At 35.6% G+C, this 15,291-nt stretch overlaps 1 protein-coding gene across 3 annotated transcripts in view; it reads right to left on the minus strand.

Annotated features, from left to right (window-relative positions):
• Positions 1-15,291, minus strand: part of USP3 (ubiquitin specific peptidase 3) — a 98,478-nt gene that overhangs the window by 45,112 nt on the left and 38,075 nt on the right. For all 3 annotated transcript variants that reach the window (XM_040643137.1, XM_040643138.1, XM_040643139.1), the window contains 3 exons: positions 4,957-5,040; positions 1,714-1,795; positions 203-285 (listed from right to left, as the gene is read on the minus strand). In XM_040643137.1, the coding sequence (XP_040499071.1) occupies positions 203-285; positions 1,714-1,795; positions 4,957-5,040 (249 nt within the window). The remainder of the gene's footprint in view (positions 1-202; positions 286-1,713; positions 1,796-4,956; positions 5,041-15,291) is intronic.

Raw genomic sequence — 15,291 nt, forward strand, 5'->3', positions numbered from 1 at the left:
AGCCCTTTATAGCAATTATTTAATCTTCCCAACCATCCTATGAGGCAGAACTATTATCCCTAATTTTACTGATGAGGAAACTAAGGCACAGGGAACTTGACCAGAGTTAGTGGCAGAGACAGAACATGAACCCAGAGCCTTTCCTCCTAACCATTTCACTAGAAACTAACAGTAGCATCTTAAGCTCTGACTTTAACAGTACCTGAGTGACTGAAGGATGGCATTCATGAAACATGTGTTCCCCAAATTCCGGAGGCCTGTGGCACAGATGGCGGTGGTGCTACCCTGCAAAATGGGACAAGAAAAGGCCATCAGTAATACTAAGAGAAGGATGTTTCAGACATCAAAACAAAGGCCTATATTTGAACTCTAGCATTAAGCCAATTCGGAATTGATCCTTTCTTGTCCAATGAATATTTCAAACTCTCATTCTACTTTCTGTGTAAGTGCCCAGATATTTTTAGAAGCCTGTTTCTGATTCTGGGACTGTCCTACAAGACAGTACCTCATGGAAGCTTATGAGGAAATCAGCATTAATGAAAACCAGGGAATACACAATTCAAAACCCAGGAAGATCCTTAAAATAAATGAAATTTAAGACAATGCTTTCATAAGATTTTATTAAAACTACTACAGATTGTTGGGGTGCCTGGGTGACTCAGTCCTATGTCTGCCTTCGGCTCAGGTCATGATCCCAGGGTCCTGGGATCAAGCCCCATGTTGGGCTCCCTGCTTGGTAAGCCTGCTTCTCCCTCTCCCTCTGTCTGCTGTTCCCCCTGCTTGTGCGCTCTCTCTCTAATAAATAAACAAAATCTTTGAAAAATAAAAAACACTACAAATTGAAAAAATATAAATATATATACCTGAAATATTCATCCCCAAACCTTTAACTCTAAGCCATGCATAAATGACCAACACATATTTTCCTAGCAATGGGATATCAATCTTTAAAAACTACCTGAATTTCCCTTGAAGACCAAGGCTTGATTTTCTAATTAGCTCTACAAATGCACCGTAACATCTGAATACTATACCTAGGGAATAAATCTACCAATGTAACCCAAAGCATCTCTCCCCATAACTCAGACGGATGGCCAGAGAGCACTTCAGCTCTCTTTCACAAAATCCTAACACTCTCATTAAGTAAGTGCATGTCTAAATGTAACTAGCATGCCAGCAGAAAGGCACATGCAGGGCAAAATTACTGATGTATTTAAAACTATTCAGTGATCTTTAAATTTTATTAATTTATTAATGGCTCATACACCTGGGAACAGATGGTTACCAGAATGAGGAAGCATATTCTTTCGTGGTGAAATTATATTAATGAAGTCCTAAGAAATAAAACTCATCAAAACTTCAGACCCACAGAATTTGCACCTAGAACCTTTAACAGAAGAAAGCAAAGATCTTTGGGATCCTTAAAAACAGAGTAATCAGACACATGGATAGGCTTTAAGAACGAACACTTGCTAAGGCACAGGAACACAGCAGTAATCCTGATGGAAGGGAGGCACTGAAAGATGGACTCACTGGAGTATTTAGTCACATCAAGAATCGTTAGTACAAGTGGCAAACATTTTGTAAAATATCCCAAATCCAAGGCATACATTTATGAAAGTTTATAAGGAGCAACATTAATGTTAGAGTTGTAATAAAACAGTGACTAGATCTCAACCAATTCTTAGATTTGTATATATCTTAATTACTTACATTTACTTTTAATAGCTTGCTGTTTAGTGATGAGTTTTCCAAAAGTTTTCTTTTCCTATGCCTGTCAGCTGTGAAAGCTGAGCTATTAAAACACAAACAGATAGCCAAAAAGACATTAACACAAACATTCTAGACAGCAGGTTAAAAAATAAAACATCGCTGTTCTAAGTGTCTGGGGTATAGAGCCCTGCCTGGCTGCTTAGAAAAGCCAAGAAGTGACCTGTTATGCCCACTGTGGGCCACAAGTATTCGAAGTCAGTGAGGAGTTCCACTTTCCTTGGCAATCCCCACCACTCCTCTAGCAAGGTGGGCTGCAAGCATCTACCACCTGGCACCGCTCCGAAAAGCTGGCCAGGTAGCTGTAGTCAGTGAGACAATCCCTCTCCACTACCACTCTATCTGCCTAATCGAATGTGAAGCTTTAAAAATGAGAAGACCCATTCCTCACATCAAAAGGAAAACCCTCATCTGATGTGATTATTCTGAGATTTAACACTAAGTCTCAAATGCTATGCTACTTCTTTCTTAATTCTGATAAAGATATCCTGTTTTGCTCATTTGTTGTAGCAGATTATGATATAATCTGAATTTCTGGAAAGTAAATTATAGGCACATAGATACGTATAAATTAATTTGATTCGGCTATGCTACAAAGGATATTCTGAAACAAATTCTAATTAGCATGGGTATTCTGAATTAAAATATTTCAAAATTTTTCTTGATGAAAGAGATATTTTGCTTAAATTTTATCAGAAAATAATTCTAACTTTCAAAGGGTCACTTTAAAATTATAATGTATCAGGAGACCTAATCTAAAAGAAGTAAAAATTATCATTTTTTACTATTAATACGTTAAAAACTATCAAAAACTGTAGTTCCCACTACAGACTAAAGCCCACATTTGAACAACACAGACTTAAAGTCTGCCAATTCTTTTCCATCTTCGAAAAAGTACCAGGGTGGTCCAAAGTAAACGCATGATTATTTAATTTTCACATGAGCTATAGTATCTTTGCAGCATCAGATCTAGTGGCAGTTAGTTACTTCAAAACTAAAAATATTCTTAGGCAACATGTCCTCAGAACTGTAGGTACACCCCTCTCAGAGCACCAGTGACTACAAAGTAAGAAGGGACCGATTCCATATATTAGTGTCAAGTTATTCCTTCACACTTCTGTACGTAAAGGGGTTGAATCAGAAGCACTATATATATATGTACACACACACTACTTCGCGACAGTGCCTAACAGATAACTTTCAGTTTTAACCTATATAAAGGATTCAGCTTTTTAAAATATAAGTTATTAAAATTTTGCCCTCAGCAATTCTCAAAATGGCAGAATTCACCAGATCCACACTAATAAGGTAGCCACTTACTACATGTGGATATATAAATTTAAATTAACTAAACTTACGTAAAATTTAAAATTCAGTTCCTCAGTCATGCAAGCCACTTTTCAAGTGCTCTGCATAAGACTAGGGGCTACCATGTAGGACAGGGCAGACTATACAACACTCTCTTCACTTCAGGAAGCTCTTTTGCATGGTGCATTTCTAGAGGATATGCAGAATAGTCTAAAGTTAAGTAAAACACAAATACAATCACAGTATTGAAACTGCGGTGTCCACTACACACTAAAGCCCACATTTGAAGAACAGAAAAATGAACCGAGGCCATGTTTTTCAACATAGGTGGAGGACTGCAACGTAGATTTTTCAGTGGGACCAAGCGGAGTATAGACAAGGAACTCTGACAACGTTTACCTGATGAAGGGGTCAATGGAAATAAAAGATCTGATAACTACATAAATGCATGCACATTCTTGAATGTCCTCTTTTCCCTTTGACTTAGTTCTGATATATTTATTTGGGATTGAGATGGTGGTCTTTTCTTAGAGAAAACTATAAGTGGCAGAAAAAATATTCTGGTGGCTACCCAATGTCTGTGATAAAAAATCAAGTCAATTATGATCTTCACAATGACATCACCACACTAAAGAGTGACAATACATAATTATTGTAGGAATCTTCCTCTTGTTAATTATGACAATTTCAGACAAAAATATTTGGGGTCTGTGTATCTATACCTCTGTCTCTAATCCTAGATAGGGCTTCTGCTGCTCTATTTCGGATTACAAGAAGGGAAGAAGCACTTTGAAAAAAGAGAGAAGCCAAAAGATAACAAGCCAAAAAGTACTTTAATTCAAAGTGTTTTATCTAGTTTAGATTTTAAAGAAATCCATCCTTCTTCCCTCATCAGCTTTATAATCTATTTAGTCAACAAGACATGCATAAAGACTTGGGTTAACGAAAACTAGACAGTGTTTCACTCAAAGCACTTAGGCTATTTCCTCTCAATATATGATTTAAAAATATTCTATTGCCTTTAAGTTTGCTAAGAACTCCTCCTTTTTTGGTATGTTCTCACAATAGTTTTTAACATCAACTGTCAAAATAAATTAGATGGCACCTGACGATCAGGGGTGATTTACACAAACTTCACTGCAGTCAGCAGTCATTCCAGGGCAGTGCTTCCATCCACTGCAGCTTCAAAGGCATCACTTTTTGGATTTCTGTTTATTGCTTCAACTTTGGGTTCAGTGAGTTTTATCTGAATAACCTATCTGGCTATAGCAAAAGAAATTCTATTCACAGAAGTTCTTAAATTTCTTAATGATGACAAAGCATTTCACAATCTACTGTAATTTCAAGTGACACTAGTCCCTAACAAAAGAGGAAAAGAAGAAACGGGGATCTTGTGTTATCCTATAGATGCAAAGTAGACAATAATATAATAAAACCTAATTTCCCTTAAAAATAATGCATAAATTTTAGTGCTTCTGAGAAGACCTCATAAAACATGCCTGACAAGGATTTTCTAATATCAAAGGTAACTCTATAATGATTTTCTATCATTTTATGCCCTTTTCTTACACCTCCAAAATTTCCCTGGCAAATCAACTGACTAGCTTATAAATTGGTGGGCAATAACTCGAAAAAGAAAAAAAAAAGGCTCTTGGACTCTTGTCCAAGATTTATGATAAACAGTAATAGAAATCAATGCTAAGCTATGACCATTAACTATGGGCACAGTTTCAGATATCCAAAGTTTACTTTATTAACATTTCAATCACACTGAAAACGTGAAGTTATGGAACTCATTAACAAAACTCCCACTCAGAAATTTGCAAAGACCCCTCAACCCTATTCTATACCCTTCCTTCCCCAAGGCCTATTACTTACTTTTCCAAGTTCTGTAAGTGTTCTCTGACTTTCTGTACCAGTCCCAGCTTGGTGTCATTAACCACAAAATCATCACAGCGATAACTGCAAGAAAAATATTAATCAATGTGTGCAAAGAGCTTAAGGAAACCACAGTAATGAAATCACTAAAAGGCCTGGCAGCTGCCAAGATGATCACATGACTCTGCAGGCAGTTACTGTCGGTGGTAAGTATAAAGAGGACTTGGAATCCACAATGGAATGTTTTTTAAGAGCCTTTTAAAAAAGCCACGTAGGCAATGAACACTAGCTTCTTTTCACATTTTTACTCAAAAGCTCTTCAATTCCTCCTTCAAAAACAAAATAAGCTGCTACATGTGTTACATTCTTTTTAGTGGTGCATAATATACGGAAAATAAAAAGCACCAAGTCAATTCACATAGCATTAAGCCTAAAGCTTTCAGGTGATACGTCCCAGCTCAAAATAACAAGGAATTTGTGGGGAGAGGAGATTTAAATGAAGAGCAGGGAAAAGGTAATTAACATATAGGGACAGTTGAATTTAAGGGGAAAAACCTAACTAAAAATAAAGCTATACATTTAAAACAATTTAATTAAAATAAATTGAATTCAGATGGTTGAGAAGAACAATCTTCATTCTGAGGTGCTAGAAAACAAAAGTATAAAACAGTGGCTACATCTCTTAGGAAACTGATAACTGCTTTGAATAAAGATACTTAAGGTGTTCTTTAAAACTGATATTTTGTGAGTGTGTGTGTGTGTGTGTGTGTGTGTGCGCTAGCAAGTCAATAAGCAAATACAGGAACAGGACTCACATGTAATAAACTCACCTTCTACATTAGCGTTCAATTTTTTCCTGGAATAAGGCCAATTTTAACAAAAACAACTTAACAAACTAGTACCCATATATTCTTTTGAATAGGAGCTTTGTATAAAATCACTTATTATAACTACCAAAGAATAAGGACAGTAATGCTGCCATTAGTAATGCTGCCATATAAAACATGCCAAAGAAAAGATTCCTAAGGTCTTTTATTTACAGAAGTTAAAATTTCAAGTCAATGCTTTTGAAAACTTCAAAACAGTAATATATATGTAATTATTTAACACCCCTCCCCCATTAACTGAACATCTATGCTGTCAATCAAGAGTCTCTAAGGTATTCTCCAAGGATCCTGACATTTTCACAAATAGCAAAAGCTACCATTTACGCCCTGGACTGTTTCTCTATGATTAAAGTACCAGCAATGGAAGGAGAATAATTCTTTATTGCTGGAGAATAATTCTTTATCAGTTTTATGATAAATATGTAAAACATTAAATGAGTGAAAAGGTTTAATTCCTTGCTTTTCAGCATAATGCAAAGAGAGTAAGGTCTACTCTGTAAATTTAGACTTAAGGCACCTGGTTCCTCCAAGAAGTTTAAGCATTCACTGAAGAGGAAAATTATGCTGCTACTCTAATTCCTCAACATTTTCATTTTAGGTTTGCATAAATTTATGCACGTATTACAGATAAAACAAGACTCAGTATTTAAAAAACAAGGCTAAATGCTAGTGTTCATCTGGGGAATGAAGTCTAAGAGCAAATTCAGATCACCTTTCACATATTTACAGTATGCCATAATATCTAATTGAAAAATGAACCCCCGAACTTCCACAAAAAAAGTTGTTGCTTTGTTTAAACAAACTGTTTCCAGTTAAATTAAATAACTGTGTTTTTTTTTTTCTTATTAAAGTAATTCTTTTGGGGGCACCTGGGTGGCTAGTAGGTTAAGCATTTGACTCTTGATTTCAGCTTAGGTCATGATCTGATAGTTGTGAGATAGAGCCCCTCCTCAGGCTCCATGCTGGGCGTTGAGCCTGCTTGAGATTCTCTCCTTCACCCCCACCCCCGCTGCTCACTCTCTCTAAATAAATAAATAAATAAATAAATAAATAATAAAGTAATTCTTTTTGGTGTGCTATGGATTTAGCCTAGGATATAAAATAACATTTGAGTAACAATTTTCACATACTGAAATATAGATTTATTTATGGTTGTGCTCCATTCTAAACTAATCTGGCTTACTGGGATCTAGTCGCTTCATCTCTCTGAACTTATATCATTAAAGTAAGTAAGTTGCTCTAGACTCTAGAGCTGTGCTAATGTGGCTGACGTCACTTAAGAATTGAATTTTAATTTTTAAAGCATTCTAAGTGATACAAAATTTCACTTAACAACTAAAGCAATAAAAAATACTTTTCCACCAAACACAATATCATGGTTTTGACAAAACTGTATTTCACTTTTATTATTACATCACCTAAGATGTACCGCAGTACACATGATGGGTGCACGTGTCATTCCTAGTATTTCATGAGCATATCACCAATCTAGCTTATGTCAACAGATGGTTATTTTTCTATGCAACAATGTAGCACTATGATGTGTTTATTTGAATATTTTATGCAGACAGCAGACTTACAGTGATATCTATGTAAATAGTAACAGGAAGTTAAGCTGCAATCTTATTTTAATTATAAAGCAAATTATTTTTCTAGCTTAAAAATTAAGAATGAGGGGCGCCTCGGTGGCTCAGTTGGTAAGCGTCTGCATTCCACTTGGGTCATGATCCCAGGGTCCTGGGATTGAGCCCTGGCATCAGCATCAGGCTCTCTGCTCAGCGGGGAGCCTGCTTCTCCCTCTCCTGCTCCCCCTGCTTGTGTTCCCTCTCTCACTGATTCTCTGTCATATAAATAAATCTTAAAAAAAAAAAAAAAGTCATTACATTTTAAAAAAAATTAAGAATGAAAAAAATCTTAATTTCAAATGAAGGCACACTAACGAGGCAGTATCAAGTGAAGGTATATCACAAATTTTAAAAAGGATGGCAATTACAATTTGCTATAGCAGAGAAAAATGAGTAAATTGTATAAAAGAAGTTTTTTATTTTTTGTTTTTTTAAGATTTTATTTATTTATTTGACAGAGAGAGACAACCAGCAAGAGAGGGAACACAAGCAGGGGGGAGAGGAGGAAGCAGGCTCCTAGCAGAGGAGCCCAATGTGGGGCTCGATCCCAGAACTCCGGGATCACGCCCTGAGCCGAAGGCAGACACCTAACGATTGCGCCACCCAGGTGCCCCTGAAAGTTTTAAGATAGTGTCATCTTCAGCAAATGCATATCCATTTAGTAAGAAGCTGCCTCTCAACAGTCAAAAAACAAAGTAGCTAATGAAATTAGAATTAGACATATAAGAAAAAAATGTCTCCGTGATTATTAAAGGATCTGAGCTTATAATTTTGGCCAACTATAAAATGGCTGGGATTCTTGCTCAAGAAAGATAACCATTCTTAGATGGAAAGATAAAAAATTTAATTATCATTTCAGTTAAGGGAATTAGGTTTTAAAATCTGAGGAAAAGATTAAAAAAGATATTTTACAAAACATGAAAGATCTTAAATTGACCCACGAAGTAAGTGTCAGTGAATAAAAGACTTTTCTAATAATATTAAAGATCAATCAATTCAACATTTGAAAAACTGCAGGTACTTTTATTTTTAGCTTTAAATGAGTTTCACAAGAGATAATGACCAATTAACATTCTGGGTATGTTTTGTCTCAAACAACTTCTAACTTTACAAATCAATTTCAAGTTGTAGATATTATATTTTTTAATCTTTTACATCTGTCACTTTCAGCTAAATAAGAAAAAGTTTCTATCAAGAGAGACAACGGGGGAGCCTGGGTGGGTCAGTCGGTTAAGTGTCTGCCTTCGCCTCAGGTTCCGATCCCAGGGTGCTGGGACTGAGCCTCGAATCAGGCTCCCTGCTCAGCGGAGAGTCTCCTTCTCCCTCTCCCCCGCTTGTGCTGTCTCAAATAAATAAATAAAATCTTAAAAAAAAAAAAAAAAAAAGGCACAATGGGCCAGCTATGTGAGATCCAAAATCTGGATTTACTAGATTTCCCTATTATTATATTTATTTCACTGTGTGATACATATTGAAAATATTTGTGTTCTGAAATAGACTGTATCATGAAGTTATTAAAATTGTTCAGTATATATGTACAAATGCTATGAACCACCAGTTTATGAAACTGTTATTAAAAAAACAGAAGATAATGAATTTAATGACCATAATAATTCGTGATCATGAATTAAATGATTTTTAATATTGTTAGAAAAGTTCTTTGCTAATGTTCACTGCTTCAGTTTGAGTCATGGAAGAGTATTAAAGATTTACTGTAATATTAACTCTAATTCAAGATTTTTCTTTTTTTTCCTTTTTTAAAGATTTATTTATTTTAGAGAGAGAGAGAGAGCATAAGCGTGCATGGGGGTAGGGGGAGAGGGAGAAAGAAAATCCTTGAGCAGACTCCCCACTGAGCATGGAGCCTGACATGGGGCTGGATCCCAGGACCCTGAGATCATGCCCTGAGCTGAAATCATGAGCCAAAATCAGGAGCTGGCTGCTCAGCTGACTGAGCCACCCAGGCACCCCTCATTTTTTTTAAAGTATCTTTTAAGTATTTTATAAGTAATCTCTACATCCAATGGGGGGCTCCAACACACGACCCCAAGATCAAGAGTTGCACATTCCACCAAATGAGCTAGCCAGGCACCCCTCTAATTCAAGATTTTCTTGAAATGAAAGAACACCTGCTAATATTCAACAAATAGAAAATATCCAAGTATGATTTATGTTTTTCCTCCTATATCACAGGGCAAATGAATGAGCTCAATTTAAAGATCCAAGGAAAGAAAAAGCTTATTTGTGACCTGGCTAGACAGGTACAAGAACGTATATTAAATTTAAACTTTTCATAACACAAATCAATAATGATTTTATACATTTTTCAACATGAATATGCAGACAATTTTAATTGTAATAGCATTGTGTAAATTGGCCATAAAATCTGACAAAAACTGAAGAGCATGTTGTTGATATGTATACACATGGAGTCGATTTTCAGTTTATATAGTGTCCCTTTGAATTCAATGTTGATAATACTGAATTGTTTTAAGAGTTAGATTTACTTAGATGGTAGTTTTGTAACTGATAACGCTTTTGCTTCAGAGTCAAATCAGCTGTTCTAAAAAGATGAGTCAGTTTTGTCAGTATAGATGCAAATATTAAAGAAAAATGTTTTTTGTACTTCATTCACTGGAAAACTTCTAATAGTTTTTAGAATCTACTTTTTTAACTGCAATTTTTATGAATGTAAATACAAGTCAAGCATTTCTAATGAATGGAAACGTGCTGTAAGTATAAAATATACACTGGATTTAGAACACAAACAATCACTAATAATTTTATATTGATTACATGTTGACATGATGGTATCTGAACAGATGGGTTAAACAAAATATACAATTAAAATTAATTCTTTTCTTTTTGCTTTTTTAATATGACTATTAGATAATTTAAAATTACATATATGACTTTTATTATTTCTGTTGGATAGCCCTGGCAATCTAAGGGTATCTAGGACATATCTGCTCTAATATTCTACAATACTACCCAATATCAAAAAGGGGTAACAAAGTTAACTTTACTGAGCTATAAGAAATCAATTTTGTTTTGGCTGGGTTAGTTTTCACTGGTTTAAAAAAAATTGTTAATGTTTTCACAACTGTCCCTATTTCTCTGGGGCATCTGGGCGGTGGCTCAGTCAGTTAAGGATCTGCCTTCAGCTCAGGTCATGATCTCAGGGTCCTAGGATCAAGCCCCCCACATCCAGCTCCTCACTGAGAAGAGAGTCACCCTCTCCCTCTGCCTGCTGCTCCCTGCTTGTGCTCTGTCAGGTAAATAAATAAAATCTTTAAAAAAAGAAAAAAGAATTGTCTGTATTTCTCAAGAGCCAATTTTAGGTTCTCTTGCAGTCACTAAGAAAGACACTTATTTCTAAGTTTATAACTTTTATACTCCTAATTTACCACACCATGCAAGTATTATTTGATGACGACGATAACGTTAAAAGGAAAGCACCTACTTCTATGGGCCAAAACTTCTAAGAGTGCCTGGAGTGTGGTAGAGATCAATAAATGTTAGTTTCCTTCCTTTGTCTAACCAAGAGCTGCCTCACAGCACAGGCTTCTCTAGCTGCCCGCAATCCCTTTTGATTTCTTCTTCCTCTTGGGCCAAGTGGTCAAAAGAAAATAAGCAGGAAAGTCGAATATAAATGAGAATTTAAATGTTGTCTGCTTGCCTTAGTCTTAGCTGAGACACTGCTTTCAAACTGGAAACTATCCCACTAATACTGGAATTAAAAAGTCCCAGGTAAAGAGAAGGATTTAAAGTAAACAAGTTCTAAAAATCTCTCCCTGGTTTACAACTGTGTTGAAGCCAATAAGTCAGAATTATACTCACCTCTAACACCTGAAAAAAAAAACACAGTCACTCTNTCCCTTCAAGAGGATTACGTCAGAATAAGATTAGTACAAAACAGAACTTAACTTGTAGGTTGGGTTTCAAAAGCTTGTAGATTAGTCCTCTGAAACTTGGACTGCATTTCCCATTTTGAAATAAATGTTATAAAATGTTATAGTTAAATGTTGTATGGTGAAAATATACCTGGTTCCCAAAATGTAGTTGAAATAATATTATAAAGAGCTGTATTCCTCCTTACTTCTTTGTGTACTGCTGTCACTGAAACACTGTGGTAAGAGGAAGCTGGTCAGAGTTCAGATAACCTGATTAGTACTTCCCTAGGAGAGGAGGTCCAGGGTTTAGCATCTCCTCATACACGTAGGACTTCATGCGTCTAACAAACAAAAGTCAAGAACTACCTATATTATACAACTAAATTTTAGGTTATTAAATTTACACTTAAAGTTTTTGTTTAGGGGCGCCTGGGTGGCTCAGCTGGTTAAGCATCTGCCTTCGGGTCGGGTCACTGGGATCAAGTCCCATGTCCGGCTTCTTGCTCAGTGGGGAGATTGCTTCTCCCTCTCCCTCTGACTGCTGTTCCCCCTGCTTGTGCTCACACACACTCTCTAATAAATAAGAAAAATCTTAAAAAAAAAAAAAAAAAAGTTTTTGTTTAGTGATTTTAGATGATTCTTCAAGTAAAGATGACCTCTACTTCTAATAGACTACTTGTCAGATAAGGAAAAGGTTCACTTATGTATTTAGAAAAAACAAAGAATTGTTTAAGAAAAGGTAATTAAACATTTAAGACAAAAAAATAACACTTGAAATAATATCAGACAACATATTTAGTGATGTCAAAGAAACAGGATATAAAAAAGCAAGGTAGGAGGGGGACTGGTATCTTTACTTCTAAAACCTGTGAAGATTAGTCTTTTTTTTTTTTTTTTAAGATTTTCTTTATTTGGGGTGCCTGGGTGGCACAGTGGTTAAGCATTTGCCTTCGGCTCAGGGCGTGATCCCGGCGTTGTGGGATCGAGCCCCACATCAGGCTCCGCCGCTATGAGCCTGCTTCTTCCTCTCCCACTCCCCCTGCTTGTGTTCCCTCTCTCGCTGGCTGTCTCTATCTCTGTTAAATAAATAAATAAAATCTTTAAAAAAAAAAAAAAAGTAAACCACAAAACTGAGCATCCACCACCCCCAACATATTTATAAGTGTTTCTATATGAGACTTCATATATAAGGAAATCTAAATTAATGTGTATAGTATAAAAAAAGAAACCTCTTAAAAGAATAAGCTAGCGGTGAAATAAACTATTTGAAAATGTCCTGAATAGCAGGACATGATTTAACGCTATGATTTAACAAATATCTCAAAGTATAGGGTGAGATTTGACATTAATCATAAGAGATATAAATTCAAACTTCTTGTAGCTTGAGCTTTTTGTCCAACTTATCAAATCTGACAAGTCTGTGTTATTAGATAGCCAATATTTTTATCTTGTCATGTGTTTAATAAGCTCAGAGTAGGAAAGCCTGTCAGTCTGCCCTTTTCTTGTTCACCAGGATTTGTGTTCTTATTTTTTATCTTATAGGATTTGTTTGGTAAAAATGTTTTATATTTTAAAAAAAAATTTTTTTTTTTTTTTTTAAGTAGGATCCATGCCTAGCATAGAGCCCAACACTGGCCTTGAACTCATGGCCCTGAGATCAAGACCTCCGCCAAGATCAAGAGTCAGATGGTTAACTGAGCCCCTTTTTAATTTTTTGAGGCACCCCTTTTTAATTGAGTAGGCTCCATGACCAACATGGGGTTCAAACTCACAATCCCAAAATCAAGAATTGCATGCTCCACCCACTGAGCTAACCAGGACCCCCTCTTTGGTAAAAATCTTTTAAATAGTGTATCCATTTGAGGAGGGTTGACTTGGACAAACTATGTAAATCCATGTAACTAGGCAGACTGCAATATACTGCAAAATGAACAAGGGTGAGGACTTGACAAGGGAAGCTCTGATTCAGGACATTCTGTGCATAGTTCATGACACATCACCACCTAATCAAAACACTCACAGGCAGCAGGTATATTATTGGCCAAAACATTCCTTTTTTGTAAAAACTTTTAGGGGTCCCAGGGTGGCTCAGTTGGTTAAGTGTCTGACTCTTGATTTCAGCTCAGGTCATGAGCTCAGGGTCCTGGGATCAAGCACCCCATCAGGCTCCCCGCTCAGTGGGGAGTCTGCTTTCTCTCTCCCTCTGCCCCTACCCATTTGTGCTCTTGCTCTCAAATAAAAATAAAAATAAGCTTTTGATAGAAGTTCTATATTTTCTTTCCACCCCTTCAAGTGCATTATTTTGGAGACTGATGGCATTAAAAACTAGGTTCCCAGCACAGAGTAGGTGCTCAATGAATATTTATTTATTGCATAAGAGCCAAAACATCTGCTATTCTGATTTTTTCAGATGCTGTTCCCATTATGTTCACGGGACATCATATAAATTAGACTCTCAAGTAAAAATTTCGAAGCTAAGGGGTGCCTGGGCAATTGGTTAAGCGTCTGACTCTTGATTTGGGTCCAGGTCATGATCTAATGTTGGTGAGATCAAGCCCCCCATGGGGCTCTGCGCTCAGCAAGGAGTCTGCTTAAGGTTCTCTCTCTCCTTCTCCCTGTGGCCCTCCCCCTACTCACATGCATGCTTTCTCTCGCTCACTCGCTCTCTCAAATAAATAAATCTTAGCAAAAAAATTTTGAAGGTAAAAATGTGGGGGAAGGAAGGACTGCTTATAATACCAGATTTTCTTCACAAAGGATCTACAGCTTTGCTTGTCTTAATACATTTATTTCTACACCTAGTTTATAGTTTTTATCATTATGTTGAATGTTTATTTTTTGTTTCTTTGGTCATTTCTATTTTTGACTGATGATCGCTCATAAAGAGAAAGCTATTAGTATTTGTATATTTATCATATATCACCATTTCAGATTTTTTTTATTAATTCTAGTTGTTCTCTACTGAACTCTCCCTGAACTTTCTGCACATTCTATAATTTGAAAACAAAAAACTTTTTCTTCTTTTCCAATACTTACACCAATGATCTCATTTACTTACTATCTTATTTCAATGGCTAGAACTGCCAAAACAATGTTCAATAATACTGACAAGTCAGGTAAATGATTATAAAAGGTATTTCTGTCTTCTTTCTGATTTAGTGGAAAAGGCTTTAGTACATGATGCTTACTTTCTTTTTTTCTTTGGTTTTTGGGAAACTATCATATTTTAATAGTTTCCTTTTATTTCAATGTTATTAGTGTTTTTTTGTTCAGAAATGGCTATTTATAAATGTATTTTTGCTTGTAATTGTACAATAATCTAGGATTTATGACATGTTGATACAAATAATGAATATGTCAGATTTCAGGTGAAATTAACTCAGTGATTATGTATGTTTTCTTTTTGATAAATCTTACTGAGTTATATTTTCTTTAGGTTTTAATTATTTGCAACAAAATATTTTAATTAGTGAAAGTGACTTATTTTCTTTTTGGCGTTTCTATCAGATTTCTGTCTAAAGGTGTTGAAAGTTTTGTAACATTAAAACACCCAATGCTAAATTTTAATAGTTTGAGTCTGCACCATCCAGTATATAATAGCTACCAGCCACATATGGTGACTTCAACTTATATTAATTAAAATAAAACAAACTAAAACATTTAACTTCTGAGTCCCACTAGCCACTTTTAATTGCTCAACTGCCACCATATTTTATGGCACACACACCCAAAACAGAAAAATCTCTTTCTTAGCTTTAAAATTCTAAGGTTGTTTTTCCATTCCTATTATTAAGTGCTATTAAAGTGAAAAAGATCCATATCACGTTCCTGAAAAACTAAGAAAATATTCCCAAACTGAACTTTTCGCCACCTATCTGACAACAAGAAGCAATCATCATACAAATGAACCTGATTTTTTATGCAACAGTA

Source organism: Ursus maritimus, unplaced genomic scaffold (genome assembly GCF_017311325.1).
Source record: "Ursus maritimus isolate PB19 unplaced genomic scaffold, ASM1731132v1 scaffold_27, whole genome shotgun sequence".
NCBI lineage: Eukaryota > Metazoa > Chordata > Mammalia > Carnivora > Ursidae > Ursus > Ursus maritimus.